Source organism: Typopeltis vanoorti, chromosome 17 (assembly GCF_054136105.1).
Source record: "Typopeltis vanoorti isolate ZY-2024b chromosome 17, IOZ_Tvanoo_1.0, whole genome shotgun sequence".
Classification (NCBI taxonomy): domain Eukaryota; kingdom Metazoa; phylum Arthropoda; class Arachnida; order Uropygi; family Thelyphonidae; genus Typopeltis; species Typopeltis vanoorti.
The window spans coordinates 94,987,711-95,012,307 of NC_143565.1; the positions used below are offsets into that span (position 1 = coordinate 94,987,711).

General features: G+C 39.4%; 1 protein-coding gene across 1 annotated transcript in view; it reads left to right on the top strand.

The window, feature by feature from the left end:
- LOC150097658 (U11/U12 small nuclear ribonucleoprotein 48 kDa protein-like) overlaps positions 1–24,597 on the top strand; it is a 192,819-nt gene that overhangs the window by 135,259 nt on the left and 32,963 nt on the right. Inside the window, exon 6 of the mRNA XM_090407134.1 lies at positions 14,682–14,797. Within this exon, the coding sequence (XP_090263260.1) occupies positions 14,682–14,797 (116 nt within the window). The remainder of the gene's footprint in view (positions 1–14,681; positions 14,798–24,597) is intronic.

Below are 24,597 nucleotides of genomic sequence, written 5' to 3' on the forward strand. Positions count from 1 at the left end.
TGAGAGCCAGCTTTGATAGTAAGAGAGGAGTAGAAAAGATAGAGTTGATAGTAGTAGGTAGTTAAAAGAGGCCTCAGTCGATCTGCTTGGCCACACTCGAGAGTCATCACCAAGCAGATCTCCGATATTTCCTCCCTCCATCCATTCTTTTCAGCTCTCGACGGCCAGTCATCTCTTCAGATGTCTGGCTGGCGAAAGGAGTAAAAAACAAATGAAAGAGGACACTTAAAAAAGAAAAACTGAGAAAGGACACAAGAAGTTACATATCACTAATAGCAAAGACAAACCGGGGTTGGGGGGGAATAAATAAATACCTGGGTGACCTGAAAGACCAATTTAAACTGAGGAGAGTGGGGGAAAAGCCTGGCCTGTGTGATGCAGCCCACAAGGAGCTGCACCGCCTCGGTGTAAGCCTTCGCAGCCCAGGGTCTCAGGATACCCCCTCCTGTGTGGACAAAATTTAAACAGAAACAAAACTTAAAGGAAATTTTTTTTTTTTTTTTTTCCCCCTCTCTGGCACATCGATACTAGGAGTCGACTGACTTGTTAGGCAAGGTTTAAATCCTCCTGCTGTCTATTGTTGTGGGTTTTAATAATGAGATCTGCTAATTTGTCTCCACGGACGTGGTTTAGCATGTAGAGGCCTCTGTGCAGTGCTAGTCCCATGTCGTCCTCTGCATCGATAAGACCAATGATCTTTTCAGGAGTGATTTCATCTATATTATCGACAAACACGTCGTTCCATTCTGCACTGACGACTCTTGGCCCGTTTTGTCCTGTGAGTATCAGTTGAATGTCTCCGAATGTTTCTATTGCTTTTTGTAGTCTCGCCTCCTCCTCGGGGAAATCTTTTAAGAGATGCAATATAGGTGCATTGGCCTTTGCATGAGGGAACTTTGTGGGTTCTGAAGTTGATTTTATTTTTCCAACTTCAGCTGGTTTTGGTTTTTTTATATTTACTTCTTCAGGGCTGGCTGGCCTCTTTTGTGTGGTTTCTGCATTGTTGATTTCCATATTTACTGCCTCCGTGTCCTTGTCTATTGTGACTGCAGTGATAGTTCCTTTTTGTTGGTGCTGCTGGTTATTTTTGGTTGCTACATTTGTAGTGGCGGTTTGCTCGGTGGCTGGTTCTTTCTGCCTTTTGTCTTTCCTGGTTGTAGGTTTCTCTATTGGTGTATTCGGCAGTGTTTCAGACATGGCGGCATGATTCTTTCTTGTTCCCTCATGCACAGCCTTCAGGGTAGGGAACTCATTCGGTTCTGGGGCAATGACATTTTTGGCTGTTGCTTCCGTGTTGGGCATAATACTGCCTCCCAATTTTTCGGCCAGGTTTCTGTCCGGACAGGTCTGGACACCTTATGGCCGTTAGTGCCGCATTTTAGGCATGCTGACTGGCACTGTGCTACTGTATGGCCCGCTGTTAGGCAGTTCTTGCATATTAACTTCAGGCACTGGGCCCCTAGATGAGTGAGGGCGCTGCATCTAAAGCATTGCCTCTTTACTCCCGGGTAACTCACCATTACCCTGGCCGATCCTATCTTGACGAAATTCGGAATTTCTGCCTTCATCATGATGGAAAAGGTGACTTCACCAGATTTCCATTGTGGGATCTCAGCGTCCGTGCCAATTTCGATATCCCGAACAGCTCCCCATTTTGAGAATACTTTAGTTATGATGTCATTGTCTTCTTCTAAGTATTCAAGCGGAAAACGATCTATTCTTACTCTTTTGACAAAGCTTCCTACCACAAAAGGTTGAAAAATTTTTGCCTCGCACTCGACTCCTTTCAGAAGTTTTTCTCTAGTTGCAACGTCTTTGCATACAACTTGAAACCTTCCCCCCCCCCCATAAGGGGTGAAACCGGAAATATTGTCTGCCCCGACGTAGTCAATAATAGCCCTCGCAAACGTCCTCTGGTGAATACCGGTATCTATTTCGAACCCTAGGGTTCTTACCCTCGGTAAAACCGAAGACATTATTTAACGAAAGAAAGGAAGAAGACTTTCCAAGGATAGTCTATTCCTATAAAATAGCAGAATGCCATGTATAGGCCTAAAAAAAACCACAAAAAGAACAAAGGAATCTTACCAAGGCAGGACTTCAATCGGAGCTCTCTTTTCAGTTCTCCTAAACTGTTGCTGGAATCCGCTGGAACAGGTTTGAAGAAGGACTGGAACATGGAGCTTTCTCTCAGGGCCGCTGGGGGTGAAAGTGAGGGGAAACCCATCATTGGCCTACGAAAAATGGCGGGGTCAGAGTGCCCCTAGTAGGAAAGAAAAAGAAGGGAGGGGAAGTGATAGTGAGGTTGAGGTGGGGAGATGAGGGGGGGTGAGAGAGGGGAAAAGGAGAGGAGAGGGAATAGGATAGGTGGGGAGGTGGGGAGTAGGAGAAAGGAAATGTAGGCCTCAGCTCATATCTCACATCTATCTAGCTCCTCACTATTAGATGACAATTTTTCACCCCCAGCGGCTTCCTGGCTCACAAGATGGAATGGACCACGGAGGTAGCCGGTGCCCAGGTGACCTGCCCCTTCAGGGCAGCCCGCCTCGAGTAAGCCTGCGCTGCCTGGGTTTTTCCTCCGAACTACCTCCGTGGGAGACCAGGGAACAGAACAGACCTCAGAGGGGACGCAGAGACCAAGGAAATGACTCAGAGTGGAGCTGCTGCTGCTGCAGATGGAGATCTTAAAGCAGCAGCAGCAGGCAGAACTTGATGTTGTTGTGTCTGACATTACACAGGATTGGAGGTGAACACCACTTGATCTTAAATTTGCTGTCCCCAGAGCCTCTCTTTCAAGGTGTAAGAATCTCCTTAAGGAACCGTTGAACTTGTAAAGAACGATCCGGGAGAGATTCAACAGATTGGGAGGATTAGTAGGATTAGAAAATTTCTTTCTTACCTTCCAGATGTGGTATTTTAGCTCGTTAATAATAAATACCACTAACTTCTGCTTGTTGTTAGCTGGGGGAGAGAACTGCAGGAAGATGACTTGATCCTGCAGTAGGAGGGGGATGCGGAGCACGTCGCTTAGCCTCCTCCAGATGAAGATGGAAATGGGACACCGGTAGAAGGCGTGCAATACGGTGTCCAGGCTCCCGCAGAAGTCACAAAAGGGGTTCCGGGTGTTGTGGAACCGCCAGATGTTGATGTTGACTGGAAGGTGTCCATACGCAATCCTCCATGCCAGGTCCTTTCTCGACGGGTAGCCTCGATGTTTGGAGAGGTGGCCGAAGAGGATCTCGTTGTGGCTAATCCCCAGATCCGGAACATCGGTACGAACGATGCTGAAGAAGTGTTCGTACCAGATGTAACTGTTCTGGATCGCGGCGATGTTCACACCCGACAAGCGGAGTTGTTGCATTAGCTGGCACAGTCTGTTGTAGTCCTCTGGAACAATGTCCGCCTTGGAACCCTGGTGGACTGGGATCCCAAAAAGGGGAACCTTGTGACCTAAGAAATACCACACAGGATAACTGCAGGGATGTGTAGTCTGCAGCACCCTGTTTAGATGGAACGCAGTATTACTTAAGTATGTGATGTTAAAGGAGGGGAGGCCAAAGCCCCCCCCCATGCTTCTCCGGAAGCTGAAGGATGTTGAGGCCAACTTCCTGGCGTAGATTGCCCCAGAACTTCAGGGGCTTCCTGTAGAGCCAGCTTTCCTGATCCTCGCTGATGTTTGTGATATTCAGGACGTGCTGGAGCGCAGGGCAAATGATGGTCTTGATGACGGTGGCCCTGGGGGAGAGTGACAGCTGTCCATTTTTCTAGTCCTCAAGTTTCTCGACGGTGTTGTTGTCGAGATGTTCGATGTTGAGCACGGGCTGTTCTTCAAACGGGACCCCCAGGATGGTGAGGGGGGTCGGCAGTAGGGACGAGGCCTGCAGGGATGTTGTGCAGGTCCCAGACTCCGTACAACTTGATCTTGGTTTTGTCGGGGTTAGATGTTAGCCCCGACACTTTGAACTTCTTTAGGATGTTGAAGAAGTTCAGTACGGAGTCGTTGTCCCTAAAAGTGCCCACCACGTCATCCGCGTAGGCGATTACCTTGGAATCATCTGTGGTGAGAGGAAGTGGAATTCCTCTGACCGCATGAGAGTTGTTCACAGCCCACAGGAACGGTTCAAGGGCTAGAGCAAAGAGCAGCGGACTGTGGGGACACCCTTGTTTGATCCCTTTCTGGATGGTAATGGGGTTGGACAGGTGTCCGTTGATGAGGAGGCGAGTAGAGCTGTTGTTGTTGTAGCCTCCTCTGATGATGTTGAGGAGTCCACTGCTGACCCCGACTTTCTCTAAGATGTTGAAGAGAAAGGAATGCCGGACGCTGTCGAACGCTCGGTCGAGATCAGTTGTCAACAATGCCATAGAGTACTGTTTGATGTTAACCAGACGTAGCACTTCTCTGATGAGGATGAGATTGAACTCCATCGATCGACCAGGAACACCATACACTGGTGTACTTTTGATGATGTACCTCATCCCGATTTTCAGTCTGTTGTTGAGAACACGGGCGAGGATCTTGTAATCCGTGTTCGACACTGATGGGGTGCCAGTTTTTGATGACCGAAGGGTCCCTGTTGGTTTTCGGGATGAAGGTGGTATGGCATTCCAGAAATTCTCACGGCAGGTTCCCGGTGGTAAGGAAGATGATGAAGACTGCCACAAGAATGGGGAGGATGTGGTCCCAGGCCTCTCGGTAGAGTTCCGTGCTTAAGCCGTCTGGCCCAGGCGCTTTCTTGTTACGGCACTGTTTGAAGGCTGATGTAATTTCGGCCGCTATAAATGGTGCATCCAACCCTGCTTGGATGTGCGCAGGGAAGGAGTCAGTGTTCCAACAGGAGTAATCCTGGGGGGCACTGTTGTCTTGATAAAGTTGACTGTAGTACCCCCAGAAGGCATTCATGATGTTAGGTGTGGTGGTGTGTTCACACCTGCCTTCTTTGATGGTAGTAATGGTTCGCTCCTGCCGGAAGTTGACGTAACGCCTGTTGTAAAAAGCGGCCGATTGCCTGTCTTCCGAGCAGAGGTGGAGACGGATCTTGATGTTCTTTTCTTCCACCTGCTTTTGCTTCTCCAAATCAATGTCGAGATTAATGTCACGGATGGTGTTGTGACATGGAAAGCCTTGGCGTTGGCTGGCCACGAACCAGCTCCTCTCCTTGTAGAGATCACGGAGCCGAGCTCTTCTGAGGAAGGCACATTCCTGGCCCCATTTTTTCATGTTTTCTTTGATGGTGGATTTAAGCCATGCCCAGGCGTCCCAGTCCCAGCCAGCGGTGCTCCAGGTGGAGCACAGTTGGTTAAGCTTGGCCGAGAACAGGGACGGGAAGTTTGATGGTAACTTCTAGGGGCCCAGGCCAACATCTACAGCTTCTAAAGGATGGTACTTGAGCACGACTAATTTGTGGTCCGAGATGGAATAGTTAACTGGAACGTGCCTTATTGTCTCGGCTCTGGAGACAAGGGATGATGTTAAGTAGAGGCGGTCGATCCGTGTGCCGATGCCTTGGCCCATCCAAGTATAATCCCGACGGTAGGGGTTGTGAGCCCTCCAGATATCCGTCATCTGGAGATTCTTGAGGTGAATTTCCAAATCTTGATAGCCAGCAGTACCTGTATTTGGATTTCCCCCTACTTTATCGTAGGCCGGGTCCACCACACAATTGAAGTCCCCCATCAAGATGACGTGATGGGTGCCGTACAGATAATTGTGAAGCGACTGGAAGAATGCAGGTCTTAAGGTTGCATGTGCCGGGGCATAGATGTTGATGTACCTGGTGGTACAGCCCCGGTGCCGAAGCTCCAGTATGATGTAACGGGGTACTTATGGCTCAGTTCCTGCATGTCCCGGAAGTGGAAGAAGTGGGTCTCCTGCAGGAACTAGAGCTGGATGTTGTGCGCTAGCATGAGATTCCACACCTCCTGTTGTTTTAATTAGGAACGGAGCCCTCAGATGTTGAGAGAGGCAACACAGAAGGGGGGGGGTGGCGACATCTTTTTGGGTTATTAAACCCGGCCTAGATCTTTAATACATAACCTCTTTACATATTTACTGAGGTCATCAATCTGTAGGGGGGAGGTAGTATATCCCGCTTCCTGCAGACCGGCTTCCAGCCTTGTGCGCGAGCTTGAAAGGACCTCAAACTCGTGCTGGGTGTTGCAAATTTTGAAGCTGGTGATTTTATTATCTTTTATCTTGTAACTGTAAAGGTTGAACTGTGAGCTGGTGAGTTTTTGGATTTTCGAGTTGACACTTTCTTTGCGGGAAGAGGAGGTTTCTACCTCCATCTCGGACTCTGATGTTGTAGAGTCCAAACCTCCCTTGGGGCGACTTCGGTGGTGTTTCTTCTCCAGTTTGGGAGAAGCCGCCTCTTTTCTTTTCTTAGGGAGGTCTTGTGGGGGGTAGAAGATGGTGATCCCCTCTTCTGTGGTCAACTCTACTGCAGGGGGGACGCTGGCTTCTGCAGGGGTGACTTGTGAAGCATCCATAGATGACGCTTCCTCCGATATTGTTGAGGGGGGGGATAGCTGTTGTTGTGCTATCCATTGCGTCGTCTGTAACCTCGGCTGTGTGTTGTTCTACTTCCGACGATGGTAAAGAAGTGTCGGAAGTGGCCGAGGGGGGGACTGATTCCTCAGTAGATGTTGTCACTGGGAGGGGAACAGTCTCTTCTGCTGATGTAGTTGCAGTAGGACGCTACTTTATTTTTCCCAAGATGGTCTGGAAAAAGGTTTTCTCTTCTGCGATGGTGATGGTAGTAGTAGGTAATACCGGAAATTCACCGGCGTCTTTAGGCTGCAGATTTAAGGGTTCTATTGGCGCCCCTGCCCTCTCTGCGAATGTGCGCAGAGAACATGATGTTACACTATGTTCGGTGCTTGCGCACTTTCGGCAGGGGTGTGGGCACTGATGTGAGATGTGCCCAACGAAGGAACAGTTGAAACATTTGGCTCGGGGGCAGTCACTACCCAGATGTTCCACCGAGCCACATCGCAGACACTGTCTTTGAACTCCGGGATAATTCACCAATACACGCGCCGTGCCGGTGGTCACAAGATTTGGCACTGGTTGGCGCATGTCCATGGTGAAGGTGACCTCACCGGAGTACCAGGCGGGGTCTTCCTGGGAGACGCTCTTTTTAATGTTACTCACTTTCCCCCATTTTGTGAATGTTTGGATTAGCACGTCATTGCTGACTTCTAAGTATTCCATGGGGAAGCGGCTGATTGTTAACTGGCGCACTTGGGACCCGATCATGGAAGGAGTCACCTGCTTCCCTTGGACTTGGAAGCCCTCTAACAGTTTATCTCTCGTTGATACGTTCTTGACCACTATTAGAAACCTTCCCCCTCCATAGAAGGTGAAGGAGAAGATGTTCTGAGCTCCTACTAGCTCCTTAAGGACTTTAGATAGAATTCTGGGGTCCTCCAGCCCTGGAATCTCCACTCCTAGGGTCCTGGTCCTGGGGAGGACGAGGATTGTCTTGCTCATCTCAGTCTCTGCGTTTGAAAAGTAAAAAGAAAAAAATTAAGAGTCTTGCGACTCTGAAAATCCCGTAGTGCATTAAACGCACTACCAGCAAGTTAGTACAGTTAGTATAAAAATGCAAAATGTTAGTACAACAAGATAAATAAATAACAAACACTATATTAGTAAAAATCCAACAATAAAAAAGGCTATCCTGATGCGCTGCAAACGAAATACGACGTCTCGTCAGTGGGAGCTAGGCTAGAAATACCAAGATTTAGTAATGCAGAGCTTATAAGTGTTTTACCAAAACAAGTTACCATAAGGTGTTTTAACCTTATTAAATAAAAATCTCAGGAGGAGATCTAAATGTAGAAAGTATTTCTAACTTGGGTATAATTATGTTAAAGATACCAAGCAATTTTAAACCTGGTTTTACTCCATTTTTCCCAAGTGAGCAAACAGACAAAATGTCAAGTTTGCACCTGCAATTGATGCAAGACTAGCTGATCCCAGAGGTAGTGCAAGACCAAGGCAACTCGTGGTAAAGGTGGAGCAAGCTCTGATCACTAATCTTAATATTTACCCTTAATGCATCAATTGCAGGCGCAAACTTGACATTTTGTCTGTTTGCTCACTTGGGAAAAATGGAGTAAAACCAGGTTTAAAATTGCTTGGTATCTTTAACATAATTATACCCAAGTTAAAAATACTTTCTACATTTAGATCTCCTCCTGAGATTTTTATTTAATAAGGTTAAAACACCTTATGGTAACTTGTTTTGGTAAAATACTTATAAGCTCTGCATTACTAAATCTTGGTATTTCTAGCCTGGCTCCCACTGATGAGACCTCAATAAAGGTCGAAACCGGTCTGGGTAGTGGCCCCTTGCCTTTAATACAAAACATCATACATCCCCTTCTTGGAGATGTGTTTTGGCATTAAGGGTAAATATTAAGATTAGTGATCAGAGCTTGCTCCACCTTTACCACGAGTTGCCTTGGTCTTGCACTACCTGTGGGATCAGCTAGTCTTGCATCAATTGCAGGCGCAAACTTGACATTTTGTCTGTTTGCTCACTTGGGAAAAATGGAGTAAAACCAGGTTTAAAATTGCTTGGTATCTTTAACATAATTATACCCAAGTTAAAAATACTTTCATCGTTTGCTTACACTTGGATAAAGGATTAAACCAAGTGTATAATTTCTTGGTATCTTTAATTATTCTAATAAGCAAAGTTAAGGACTTTTACAAACATCAGTGTTTCAGTGGGATTCGATTCATTTGTTGGTTGTGAAGCAGAATTATTATTTGACGAGCCAAGCCAAAAAAATCTGACTGAGAATTTTTTGGAAAAATGGAAGCCCCCAGGAGAAAGGGTGCTTCCATTTTTATTACACACTGGCTAGCTGAGAACTATAAACCCCAAATCTCCCTTGGAGGGAGGGGTATTTAATTTTAATGAAAGAAAGCACTTGGCCGTGGAGATGCCAGTATGAAATGAAGTGAAATGATTTTTTTTGCATTTGCAAGGTACATAAAGAGATATTTTCGGTAAAGTAAAGAAACAAAGAAAAAGTTTCTCTTTAATTATATGTTGAAATCTGGATTAGAAAAAATCTGATGTTGCAGCTTTTCCCTGAAAAGCTTTGCTGTTTGTTTCCCAAAGAGAAATTTTTGTAATGATTCATGCATTAAGTTTATTTTCTGAACCATATTTCTGAAACATTAAGCCAAATGTATTTTTCTTTATTTGCTGTTCAGAAAGTTGTCAAGAACATCACAAGAAACATTGTCCACTATAAATTCATGTTAATTTGAAAAAAAAAACACGCAGCTTGTCTTAAATTGGAGAGGGTCTCCATAGTTCACCCACCTTATGACTAAAGTATGGAGGCACTCTCCAAATGCTCTCAGGTGCAAGGAATCATTATAAGTGCTTTGAAGGTCAGCTACTTAATCTCATGTTGTAATTGGTATTATGCCAGCCTCATAGCCATTTGCATTGAGATCTTTAAAATGGATATTTATGAAGTTATTAATTAAAAACACTCAACAACTTTTGATTTATTGCAAGTAGATCCCTTCTTTTAACTATGGGCAAATATCAGAATGGGAAACTGGATAATGAGACTTATTTGTGCCTGTGGTTGAACAAAAGGTTTTACTAAGGAAAAATTGGAGGAATTTTTCAAGGCATTGGAGAAAGCAGCTGAAACAATGAAAAAGAAAAGCTGATCATTGTTGAAGATCTAAACTGCAGAGTAGGAAATCATTACGCTTCGAGAAAATTTGGAGATAACAGCAAAGCTAAAAATAATGGTAAGTGCCTGCTAGATTTCTACTCAGGACATGAACTTGTTATTTCTAACACCATCTTCCAATTCGTACACATCTTAGAAATGTGTACAAATTCACATGGAGAGAAGAGGCAAGGAATAAGAAAAGTCTCATTGACTATGTTATTGTTGATAGTGATGTTTTCTCCCTGGTGCAGGACACCAGAGTGTACAGAGGATTTGAAATTGGAAGTGATCACTATTTAGTCTTGAGCAGGATAAAATTGAATTTAATATTGAAAAGAATAACATGTAAGAAAGTTTTAAAGCGAATAAAAGTTGAGCAGCTCTCAGATGTGAACTGTAGACTAAAATACACAAAGATTATTGAAGAAAAAATGAAAGAGTTTGAGAACTGGAATCAAACCTTGGAGATTCAGTAGCAAACTCTGAAGAAAACATTGATTGATTCTTCCAGAGAGGCATGTGGTGAAGTTGTCTGCAAGGATAGAAAAATTAGAACTCCATGGTGGACACAGGAAGTCAAAGAGGCAGTGAAGGAAAAGAAGAAAGTATATCACAAGTTCCTGGCAAATAAGTCAGCTTGTGCTCTTAGAGAATACAGAGACAAATGCAAAAAAGTGAAACACTGTGTAAAACTAGCTAAACAAAAGTCATGGGAGGACTTTGGCAAGAACATAGAAAATAAATATCAAGAAGGTGGCAAGATATTCTGGAGGTTGTTGAAGAAGCTTAGAAATGGAGGAAAGAGTACTGTAAAAGGTGTTAGAGATGATAAAGGTGACATGAAAACATGAGAAAAGATATCCTTGAAGTATGGAGTAATTACTTCAAAAAATTGCTAAATGAAACAAGCAGTGATAGCACAGTGGTAAAAAACACTCAACAGGCATACAGTCAGGAATACATATTCATACTTGAAGTAGAAAAAGCCATCAAAGGCTTGAAATGTGGAAAGGCAGCAGGAGTAGATGATATTCGACCAGAAATGCTGAAGTATGGTGGTATAAAAGTACAGTGGCTGCACTGCATAGTTCAGAAAGCTTGGACAGAGGGACGAATTGCAGAGGTATTTCCCTGCTGAGTGTTCCTGGCAAGATATATGCAAGTATACTAGAAAAACGGTTGAGCAGAATTGTGGAAGAAAAGCTTGGTGAAGAACAAGCTGGATTCAGGCCAAATAGAGGCTGTCAGGATTAGATCTTCACTTTACAACAAATAGTTGAGAAAGCATGGGAATATAACAAAGATCTGTATTTAAGTTTTGTCGATCTGGAAAAGGCATATGACAAGGTACCAAGAGAGAAGCTATTCAATACGCGACAGTTATATGGTGTCAATGGGGCATTATATCAAGCAATACCTAGTCTGTATTTGAGTTGTAAGTCGGCAGTCAGAATTGAAGGAAGTACAGGAAGATGGTTTAATGTTAAATCTGGTGTGAGACAAGGATGTACATTATCCCCTCTGTTATTCATTATCTATATGGATCACATTATGAAGGAAAGTTGTATTAAACATGATATCAGAATTGGAGATGTTAATGTCAGCTCTTTGCTTTGTGTGGATGATGTTATACTTCTAAATAAATCCGCTACAAGTTTGTAAGATTCCCTGACTAAATTGAATAACTGTTGTATTAGATATGGTATGAAGCTCAGCATTAAAAAGACAAAGCCAATGAAAATAAGTAGAATTGTTGAAAATGTCAACTGTGTTGTGAATGGGGAACCTGTGGAACAAGTAAAACATTTCAGCTACTTAGGCACGATTTTTACTGAAGATGGTAAATTAAATATGGAAATAGACAACAGAATCAACAAAGCTGGTATGGTTGGAAGTCAATTGAATAAATTCATATGGAATAAGAGAGAAATTAGTCAGAACACTAAATTAGCTGTTTACGAGACAGTGTTGAAACCAGTTTTAACTTATGGATCTGAGAGCTGGGTCAGAAGTAAAACACTTGACCAAAGACTAGAGACCACAGATATGAGAGTCCTGAGAAAGATTAGAGGCGTGAACAAATGGCATCAATGGTAATATCATATTAAAAACGAGGATATTTGGAAAGAACTTGACATTGTCGGCATCCAGAATGCATTAGCAGAGCTAATCTCAGGTGGTATGGTCTCTTAAACAGAATGGGCGAGGAAAGATTAGCAAAACAAGTGTTCTCTGCCAGGTTGGCAGGAAAAGACCCAGATGAAGACCAAGATATAGGTGGATTGATACAGTACAAAGTGCCTTAGACGATAGAAATATAAGATCTGATAACATTGGAGTCTTGACAAGTAACAGACTGATTTGGAGGAAAATTGTAGATAGGAAGTTAGTAATGATGTAAATTTTTCATTTAGTACTATCATATCCTGTACACCCCTTGAGGGTATATGTCAGGAATTTGATGATGATGAGAAACGAAAAAATTATGAAAGAATTAAACCCAGAACCAGTAAAATAAAAAAATAAAAAAAATATAAACATAAATGGATGGAACACGTTCAAAGAATGAAAACAGAAAGATTACCAAAGAAAACAGAAAGAAAACAAGCCTTAAAGTACAATCCATTAGGAAAAAGAAAACCAGGAAGTCCTCTTAAACGATTCAGTGATGACTTCTAAGGCCGGAACAGGCCATGCTAGGCCTAAATCCTTGAATCGCATGATGATGATGAATATATGGCAGTGGTGGTATCATGTTAAAAATGTGGATATTAAGAAATTTGACATTGTTAGCATTTAGGAATATTGTGAGCAGAGCTAATATCTGGTAGTATTGCCACTTGAACAGAATGGGAAAGGAAATGTTAGCAAAACAAGTGCTCTTTACAGAATGGCAGGAAAAAAGACTCAGAAGAAGAGGAGCAAGATGTAGGTTGATTAATACAAAAAAGTGACCTAGAAGACAGAAATAAAAGATATGATAATATTGAAATCTTGACAGATAACATATTAATTTGGAGGAAAATTGTTAATAGGAAGTTAGTAATAACCTTTTCATGTAGTACTATCTAATATCCATGAGGATATATGTCACAAATTTATTATTGATGATGAGGTCATTTCTTTTGTTACACTAAACTTAAATTGATATGGAAGTGGAGAGTGAGTGATATCCAAATTATTTGTAATGTTAAGCAACAATCAATTCTATTCATAATGTCCACTGAATGGAGAAATAATTCAATAGTTGAATTCAAGCTGCTATATATAATGAAAAGTTTTCCTTTCAGTATAGTTTGAATAAAATTATAAACTTTCTCTAACAATGTTTTTATTTTGTGCTGCAAACATATAATGGAAATATTATTTCAAGCTATCTTTAATTGTACTTTAACTCTATTAGAGTAAATGAATAACCAAAATATTCTTAAAAGCAATGTTGATGAATTAATTAAATATTGCAAAAGATAGATGAATAGAGTTTTGTTTGATATCTCATCTAAACTGAGATATTGTTGCTGTGGAATATGTTTATAACATATTCCGCAGCAAGAATTACTGCACCATCATTATCGCCCATTTTCTGTCCACTGTTGGACAAAGGCCTACCTCAAAGTCTTCCATTTCTATCTTGAGCCTTTCTATGTCACCGAATTCCTGCCATCTCTTTAATCTCATCCTTCCTCTTTGGTCTTCTTATAGCTTAATCCATCTCTGGGTTGCCATTCTGATATCAACTTGGTCCATTTTTGAGTGTTACTTCTTGCAATATAATCTGGCCATTGCCATTTGGATCTTTTAATGGCTGTATTATAATGTCTCTCACCCTATTCTGAGCTCTAATCCAAGTATTCAAGTATTGCTCTTTCTATTTCCTACTATATAATCCTCAACTTGTTGCTCAATTTTTTAGTCAAAGTCCATGTTTCACCTCCATATGGTGATGACAAAAGTATACAACTATTGAATATTTTTTCTTTAAATCAGATTGGGATGTTTCCTTAGGGTGTTTTTCGAAGGCTATTCGACCAAGTGGAATTCCACGTGTAATTTCTTCTTCAGCATCTTCCTCAACAGTGATCTTTTTTCCTATATGAAAAAAGATCACTGTTGAATACTTGAAACGTTGAAGAAGTTTCAGGAGATGGTTAAATTATCAAAGGCAATTAAATTATATTTGAGGTTACCATATCAATTTCCTGGTGTTCTATTTGTATCGGATTTTTGGTGATGTATTTATTATATGCTATTTTTGTTTTGTCTTTTTATATTTTTCTTTTTACTTTCTACTTTCAGTTCATAGATCATTTGAAGTTCTCCTGCAGAGTGTCCTAAAAGAACAATGTCATCAATGAATCGTTTTTTAGTAGTTCTTTCTTCTTCTTCTTTACTATAATTCCTCTATTTTTCTAATCTGGGTTTTTGAAAATTTCCTCTAGGGCTGCTGTAAATAATTTAGGTGAAATGGCATATCCCTGTCTAACTCCCTTTTTTTTTTTTTATAGGATATTTGTTCATATTTGTTCCTGATTTTATAGCTACAGCTGAATTTTTATATATATGGCTAAAGTATATCACTAAGTTTGCCCCATAATAGAGAATAAAACTCTACTTGGAATATTTTAAATAAATGAAAAAAGTATTATTTTCCCCAATTCCTTGATTTTTTCTAAGAGCTTCTAAAATAGCTGATATTGAGATTGAATCAAATGCCTCTTCATTCAATCAATAAATGCCAAAATTTAATTTGCATACCATAAAATCAAATGTTTCATATCAGTACAACAAATACTCTGTTGTATTCTTTTAAGTGGAGAATAAAATAAACAAATAGAGAATAAAACTCTACTTGGAATATTTTAAATAAATGAAAAAAAGTATTATTACTGTGTAGTGTTTTTATTTGATTATCTTTGCTATTAATAATGCCATTAATTTCTATTACTGTTTCCTTTTATTTGTAAAACTAGATAATGGCAAACCTAAAAGTCGCTTAGAAATTCTTGCAGAACAGAGAGATTACAAACGTCGCCGACCATCATATCGAGCAAAAAATGTGCATATAACAAAAAAAACATATACTGAGGTTTGTTTATTAATATTTTAAAATATTTATAATACTTTTTAATAAATAATTGTTTTTTGTATAACAAATCAGCTGCATTTTTCTTATTACAAGTAATTCAATTAGTCTTTTCTGTCAGTTTTTTCAGTCATTCAGAACTATAGAATGATGTCCTGGGACAGAATCATATTTTTATATATACTATTGTGCTAATAATTATTCTGTTTCTCTTTTGTTGTTTTTAATGACATTCTTCTTCATAAAAGCTTGGAAACATATAGCACATTAGTACCATTAGTGAGTTATGCAGTTAATAATCTGTAATTCTTTGCCCTGGATATAAAGCATGATTCTTCTCAAAGATGCTTTCCTGTCCTGTCAGGTGTCTTCTCCCTCCAGGAGATTGACTACCATGTGTCTCCACCATGTTCTATTCTGCACCTCTCTGCTGCATTCCTCATATGAGAGATAGGTCCAGTCTTCTATATTTTTCATCCACTCCAGTCTTTGTCTTCCTCTCTTTCCCTCAACAGTTCCTTCGAGAAGTGTCCTTTGTAGGCAGTTATGTCTCAGAATATGTCCAAAATATCTGACTTTTCTCTTTTTAATTTCTTTCATCTGGCTCCTGTTTACGTCTGCCATCTCTAGTACCTCTTCATTTGTCTTTCCATGATATTCTCATAATTCTTCGCAGCATCCACATTTCAAAGGCCTCCAGTTTTTTCACACTCAGAGTGGAGAGTGTCCATGTCTCTACTCCATATAATAATGTAGACCATATGTAGCATTTGGAGCTTCTTAGTCTTGTTTTCAGATTTAATTCTCTAGATGTTAGTAGATTTTTCATACTGTTGAAAGTTGACCTTGCAATTTCAATCCTTTTTCTAATTTCATCTTCTGTCCTGCCATCCTCTGTGATCAAGTGTTCGAGGTATATGTATTTTTGCACCTGTTCTAATTTATTTCCTTTTATATTGATGCATATTTTTGGTATTTTCTTTTCTCTTGAAATTATCATGATTTTTGTCTTCTTAAAGTCGAAACTGAGGCCATACTGTTCACTATACTTGAAGGTTTCATCTATAAGAGTTTTGAGGTCATATTTGTTTTCAGCTAGAAGAACCGTGTCATCTGCATATCTTAGGGTATTAATATTTCTGTCCCCTACAGTGATTCCTTTGAGGTTACTAATTTTATTAAATATTTCTTCTGTGTACGGGTTAAAGAGAATCGGAGAAAAGACACAGCTTTGTCTCACACCTTTCTGAACTGGGAATTCTTCTGAGGTCTCTCTATTTATTCTCAAAGATGCAGTCTGTTCCTAGTAAAGATTAGTTAATAGCCTAACAAAGACCTAAAGATGCTTTAGGTCTCAAATAAGCAACATGGATTGGCATTATTAACCACATGGCAATAATATAACTGAATAAGCTCTCTAATGCTTATTAATACTTTATTCAACCATATTTCAAGTACATTTTAGTACACTTCTTCAGGAGAAATATACAGATGGTAAAATTATCAGAAGCAATTAAATTATATATTTAGTTTAATCCTTTATCCAAGCGTAAGCAAACAAAGTTTGCATCTGAAGTATCTTCAGGACTGAGGCAACTCGTGACAAAGGTGGACTCAGTTCACATCACTTTTCTTAGTATCCCTTCAGGTGCAAACTTTGTTTGCTTATACTTGGATAAAGGATTAAACTAAATATATAATTTATAGTCTAACCAAGTGAAAAAAACTTCCAACATCTTTTTCTAATCCAGAGTAATCTAACAATAAGGTGTCACACCTTTTGGCAACTGGCATATGGAAATATGACTTCTGCATTGCTTTAACCTTGGTATCACCTCTGGGTCTGGCTTCCACTCAACAGACCTCAATAAAGGTCGAAACTGGTCTGGGTAGTGACCATTCCCATAGTGCATAGCATTATACATGTCTGCAAGGAGATGTGCTTTGCATTATGGGATACTAAGGAAAGTGATGTGAACTCACTCCACCTTTGCTACGAGTTGCCCCAGTCCTGAAGATACTTGAGGTGCAAACTTTGTTTGCCTACACTTGGATAAAGGATTAAACTAAATATATAATTTATAATCTAACCAAGTGAAAAAAAACTTCCAACATCAGGAGAAATTACAAATTTCAAACAGAGGTACAGGAATATACTGTTAACTATTTCAATAGTTATTTATATGCATGTTGGTATCATACAAGCACAATGCTGTCGTGCTGACAGCACTGCACTTGATGTCCATATCTTAGGTCTGTGCATTCAGATGTTTTCTAACAGAGAACAGGATTTGATGTAAAATCAGTCATCTTTTTTTATTGGGTAGTGCATAACAATTTCGATGCCTCCTTGAATTTGTAGAAATAACTTATGATGAAGTGCTTGCCATTTCGGTTTGTTTCCAAAGTAATTAATTAATTTCAACTGTTTATGTGGTATGCTAGGTCTGCTGTTGTTGTTTTTTTTTCTTTTTGACATCATCAAATTCCTGCCATGTACCCACAAGGGGTGTACAAGATATGATAGTACTACATGAAAAAATTATATCATTACTAACTTCCTATCTACAATTTTCCTCCAAATCAGTCTGTTACTGGTCAAGACTCCAACATTATCAGATCTTATATTTCTATCGTCTAAGGCACTTTGTACCGTATCAATCCACCTATATCTTGGTCTTCCTCTGGGTCGTTTTGCTGCCAACCTGGCAGAGAACACTTGTTTTGCTAATCTTTCCTCGCCCATTCTGTTTAGGTGACCATACCACCTGAGATTAGCTCTGCTAACGCATTCCTGGATGCTGACAATATCAAGTTCTTTCCTAATATCCTCATTTTTAATATGATATTGCCATTGATGCCATCTGTTCACGCCTATAATCTTTCTCAGGACTCTCATATCTGTGGTCTCTAGTCTTTGGTCAAGCGTTTTACTTCACCCAGCTCTCAGATCCATAAGTTAAAACTGGTTTGAACACTGTCTTGTATACAGCTAATTTAGTGTTCTGACTAATTTCTCTCTTATTCCATATGAATTTATTCAATTGACTTCCCACCATACCAGCTTTGCTGATTCTGTTGTCTATTTCTATATTTAATTTACCATCTTTTGTAAAAAACGTGCCTAAGTGGCTGAAATGTTTTACTTGTTCCACAGGTTCTCCATTCACAACACAGTTGACATTTTCAATGATTCTGCCTATTTTCATTGTCTTTGTCTTTTTATTGCTGACCTTCATACCATATCTATTACAACAACTATTCAATTTAGTCAGAGAATCTTGCAGACTTGTAGCGGATTTATTTAGAAGTATTACATCATCTGCATAAAGCAAAGAGCTGACATTAACATCTCCAATTTTGATATCATGTTTAATACCACTTTCCTTCATAATGTGATCCATATAGATAATGAATAACAGAGGGGATAATGTACATCCTTGTCTCACACCAGATTTAACATCAAACCATCTTCCTGTACTTCCTTCAATTCTAACTGCTGACTTCCAACTCAAATAAAGACTAAGTATTGCTTGATATAATGGCCCATTGACACCATATGACTGCAGCGTATTGAATAGCTTCTCTCCTGGCACCTTATCATATACCTTTTCCAAATCGACAAAACTTAAATACAGATCTTTGTTATATTCCCATGCTTTCTCGACTATTTGTCGTAAAGTGAAGATCTGATCCTGACCCCCTCTGTTTGGCCTGAATCCAGCTTGTTCTTCACCAAGCTTTTCTTCCACAATTCTTTGCAACCGTTTCTCAAGTATACCTGCATAGATCTTGCCAGGAACACTCGATAGGGAAATACCTCTGTAATTCTCACATTCAGTTTTATTTCCCTTTTTATATATGGGTACTATGAGAGCTCTACTCCAATCATCGGGAATTCGTCCCTCTGTCCAGGCTTTCTGAACTATGCAGTGCAGCCACTGTAAGACTCTTATACCACCATACTTCAGCATTTCTGGTCGAATATCATCTACTCCGGCTGCCTTTCAACATTTCAAGCCTTTGATGGCTTTTTCTACTTCAAGTATGGATATGTATTCCTGACTGCATGCCTGGTCAGTGTTTTTTACCACTGTGCTGTCATCACTGCTTGTTTCATTTAGCAGTTTTTCAAAGTAATTACGCCATACTTCAAGGATATCTTTTTCTCCAGTTTTCATGTCATCTTTATCATCTCTAACTCCTTTTACAGCACTCTTTCCTCCATTCCTAAGCTTCTTCAACAACCTCCAGAATATTTTGCCACCTTCTTGATATTTATTTTCTATATTCTTGCCAAAGTCCTCCCATGACTTTTGTTTAGCTAGTTTTACGCAGTGTTTCACTTTCTTGCATTTGTCTCTATATTCTCTAAGAGCACAAGCTGACTTATTTGACAGGAACTTTTGATATGCTTTCTTTTTTTCCTTCACTGCCTCTTTAACTTCCTGTGTCCACCAGGGAGTTCTGATTTTTTGATCCTTGCAGACAACCTCACCACTTGCCTCTCTGGCAGAATCAATCAATGTTTTCTTCAGAGTTTGCCACTGAATCTCCAAGGTTTGATTCCTGTTCTCAAACTCTTTCATTTTTTCTTCAATAACCTTTGTGCATTTTAGTCTACATTTCACATCTGAAAGCTGCTCAACTTTTATTCGCTTTAAAACTTTCTTACATGTTATTCTTTTCAATATGAAATTCAATTTTATCCTGCTCAAGACTAAATAGTGATCACTTCCAATTTCAAATCCTCTGTACACTCTGGTGTCCTGCACCAGGAAGAAAACATCACTATCAACAATAACATAGTCGATGAGACTTTTCTTATTCCTATCCTCTTCTCTCCATGTGAATTTGTGCACATTTTTATGTTGGAACATGGTGTTAGTAATAACCAGTCCATGTCCTGAGCAGAAATCCAACAGATATTTGCCATTATTATTAGCTTTGCTCTTTTCTCCAAATTTTCCCAAAATATTTTTGTATGTCTCACAATCATTTCCTACTCTGCTATTTAGATCCCCAACAAGGACCAACTTTTCATTTTTCATTGTGTCAGTTGCTTTTTCTAATGCCTCAAAAAATTTCTCCACTTCTACCTTAGTAGAACCTTCTGTGCGACCATAGGCACAAATAAGTCTTATTGTCCAGTTCCCTATTCTCATATTTGCCCACATTACTCTACTCGAGACTGACTGCCATTCAAGAAGATTAGCCTCGTATTTTGTGTTGAATACTATGGCTACTCCTTCTATTCCTTGATTGTCATTGCCTGAATATAACATTTTGTATTTATTGCTCAGAAAGATCTCACCAGTTTTGGTCTTTTTGTTTCATTCACCCCTATTATGTCAATCTGGTACTTATCTAATTCCTCAGCTAGCTCGATTTCTTTGCCATTCAGGCTTCTTATGGTGATAGTACCTATCTTTAACTCTGGTGATGTTGAGTTGGGGTTTGTTTTCAGATTTCAAATTTGTTCCAGTAGCTGACTTATTGCTGTTCGCCCTGGTTCCCTGGCGAAAACAATGTGGGCCTTGTTTAACCGAGCAATGCCCCAGCCGGCATGAAATTTTGTCATGTTGTACCATCATTTTTTATTTTGGTTTAACCAATAAGAATACAATTTGGTCGGCTAAATCCCAAATTGCCAGCCCATCCTCGTTCGTTCAGTATCCAAGTAGATACCCAACAGGGTGCACCACGAGAAGGTGAGGATTGGACATTAGGTCGGAAGCCCTGGTCGGTTCTCCGCATTCCTTTAAAGGCTATGTGGAGGTCTCCTCTTAGTTATACAGCTTTGACCCTTAAGCACCCCCTTTTTGACATCTATTATGCTTTCTGATTACCGAACTTTCCAGTGTGGCCTGTCTGTCCAAAATTGGAAATTAACATAAAAGAATTATATTTTGTACCTTTCCAGTTTTTAAAGTGAAGGATAGCATCAATTATATTGCAATTGTTAATATCTTTGATGTTACAACAAGATGAAATAAGGAGTTAGGGCTCCTTTATAATCCCAATTGTCCTGTTCACTTTTGACTTCCTTGGGTGGCAAGTGTATAAGTTATCTGTCTATATATATATTTGGATTTATGTCCATTTTGTGATGGTTGTTGTTCTGAAGTGTTTAAGTTCTTGGTTATTTTCCTTTTTCATTGTTACTTAAGATGTTTCATGTTCCACATAGGAATCCCGATAATGCTTAATTTTCTTCTCTGAGTCTTGTGGTGTGATTAAGCCTGGAGGTAATGTTGGTGTTCTGCAAAGTGCATATTAAGTTTGTTCTGTTCAGAGACTTCCAGGAGGAGATCTAATATCTGACACTACTTTTCCATCCTTACATGATCAGACTATTCAAAAACACCAATCACCAATCTCAAAAACACACGGACATTGTTTTTGAGATTGGTGATTGACACTACAAATAGAAAGTGAGTAGTGAGTGAGTATAATTGTTTTCTCCATGCCTAGTGAACATCCATGTGAAAAACATGCTCTAGAAAAAAACTGCCATTTTAAATCGAGTATTTGGCTTTGTTATGTTGCTTTTTATCATCTGGTCATGATCTAAAAATAACCAGATGAATTTACAAACTATTTAAACAACCTATATTGTTGCATCCGCTTCACGTTAGAATTAGAACATAATGGCTCTTCTGTATAAGTACATGTCAAATACACCGTAGGGGACCTAGACCCTCTCCCAGTCAAAGGTACCACAGTAAAATAGTTTTGCAGGCTATCTGCTATATAGTACACTGATATGAATAAGATAGTAGTGAATATGGAGAGTTTCTGATTAGCTGGTGATTAATTACTATCACTTACTTTTTTATTTTATGCCTGGCAGGAATCCCAAGTATGGTGGTATGTAGGGGAACTGTGAAGGTCACATGTGAACTCTTTGTGAAGGTTCAATGAATTTCAGTTTTTACTATAAATCACAAAAAATCTCCCACTAAAAAAAATTAAAAATCCAACCAAAAATCTAAAAAAGCAATGAAAACACAAACATTTAATAATCCTTACAAAACAATATAATAATATATATTAACAATATATACACTTTACAGACATTCCTGACCTCAGTAGCAGCAGATAAATAACCACCTATAATCATCAAAACCAGCTTTGTTATTCCTAACAGAACCTTAGCTGGTAACCTCGAACAACTACTCTCCCTTGCACAGTTCCTTCACCACCAAGGGTCGCACTTGTGTATTCATCAGAATCGACATCCCACGGAGAAAGCAAAACCTCTTATTTTTTTGGTTTAAAACCATAGCTGGTTAGTAGGGAAATTAGAATTTCCTTATTAACCAATGTTTAATTAATTTGCTGTCTCTTTTTACTCCCCAAATTCTAATAATCACTCCAGCCTCTTTCAGTACCCATGTCTGAAGTTTGATTTTCTGCAGGCAAATTATCCAAATAGCGAGATTATTTTCCTTGGGGGACTTCAGTGCTCACAACTCAAATTACCTTCCTTTCTCCATTTCCAGTGATCAAGCAGACAAGTAGTTCGTTTTCTACCAGACAACCCTCAATATCTTACCAATACCTTTTGACTTCTTCCTAACAAGCTCATGTTCTAAATATCCCATAAATGTTATTTCTCCTCTTGGTAATTCATACACTTGATCCAAGTTTTCTTTAGTACAACATACACCCAACCATTCTCAGTCTGATGTCCTTTGGCATTACATGGATGCCAAACTCCTCTGACTTCTACTTCTCCTTTCCATGGTCTAATTACTGGTTCAGATTTCCTGATCTACATGCATGCTTAGATCAAATAATATAAATAATTGTAATTGAAATGAAGGCCTTCATTCCTCACTACACCCAAAATTCCTGACCCCTATCTTTTCCAACATGTGTCCCAAGGCAGTCCATGAAAAAAAATTTCAATATATCGTAAATGGCTTGAGACTAAAAGTTCAACATTGCACTTAACCTACATTGCAGCTTGCAACTCTTCTTCATCCCTTAGTCCACAAAGAACTGTAGAGCAGATATTAGGAAATATTCTCACAGAAATCGTCCACTCAGTCCTTGATTGACACTTTACAATCAGCTCAGCTCTGTAAGTAAAGCACCTGTCCAATTTTTTTATATTGTCTATCCAGTTTATTCTAGGTCTGCCTCATTTTCAAGTTCCTGGAATAAGTCCTTCAAGAACTTGCATTGGTAGACCATTTAATCTGCTGATATGACCAAGCCAGGTGAGTTGTTTTCTTCATTTCTTAGTTATAATGTTATCTCTTGGACCAGTGAAATAAATGATTGTGGTGATTTCCTGAAAATCTGATTTGTTTTCTGCTAGAAGATCATTATTGTCAGCAAACTTTAGATGGTTTTTTATTCTTCTTCCTCCTACCATAACTCCAATATCACACTCCAAAGCTTCTTTTACAATATATTCGAGAAAACAGTTAAATAACATTGGCAATAATTTGTACTCCTGTCTCACTTCATTGGAAACGGAGTGATGTAATTTCCCTTGATTTCAACCATCATTTCAGATGATGAGTACAGGGATTCAGTCAGTCATGTTAATTTTGCTATCTATTCCATAATGTTGCAGAATTTTCCAAAGAGCATTATGCCAAATAGAACCAAAGGCTTTCTGTAGGTCAGTAAAATTATGGCACATTACTGTATTATGTTCTATGTATTTTTCTCCAGTCATCTGGAGCATGAATATATGATCATTTGCACTATTGTTCTTTTTAAATCCAGCCTGGAAGTCTGAAAAATTCAATTATATTTTTGCTTCAGTACATGAGAATAAGATATCCTAAAATCATTGCAGTTTTTGCTGTTTCCTTTTTTTGGAATGGGAATAACTGTGCATTAATTTTTTTGGCCAAATCTTAATATTCCACACATGCTGGCAAATTTTGTGCAGTGCGCTAACATGCGGTTGTTCCCCTTTAAGTATTTCTGTTGAAATATTGTTGATTACGGCTGTTTTTCCTTCTTTATAGGATAATCATTGTTCTCTGTTATCATTAGGGCAATTCTTCAAAATTTTGTTGGTCCAGTCTATCATCCACACTTGAATAGTTCACTTGAATAATCATACTATTTGTTCATGATCAGCTTGTGCAACAATTGCAGCAAAAATAAATAAATAAATAAAAATACACGAATAAATCTAAATTATATTTTGAAAGGGCTAGATAATACAACAAGCTTGCTTTCTGATCCTTTGCCAAATCCATCAGGTGCAACTTATGTTTCCACCTCTTTCACATCCAAATGGTACTATTGTAATAATTGCTCAAAGGCAAGGCTTGTCTACCAGCATCATGTTCCTCTTCTAATTTCTGCATTGATGATCACAGCAAAGTATCTCATTCTACCAAGTGTTACTCACTTCATGCTATCTTTAGTTTTCTGCCAGAAGGAAAGAAATAAGATGAATGCTGAATATACTGAATATGCACAGTGTATCTGATTCTGATGGCATACCACCTATTGTGCTAAAAACTTGTGCTCTGGAATTAACACCTATCTTATATTGCCTCTTTGATTTTACGAAATTGACTAACATCTACCCTGCAGTATGGAAACAAGCCTAGCCTAAATTAGCCCATTCCAAATAAAGATGATGAAAGTTGACATCAAACTATTGACAATTTCTCTCACTTCCATTCTCTCAAAAAACTATGGGGAAGGTCATCAACACACTTGGTTTATAGCTAATCAGTGACCAGCAATTTGGATTCTGCCACTCTCAATCGACAGCTGATCCTCTAGCATTCACCATCAGCCTCAGGACCCAAGCCATGGAA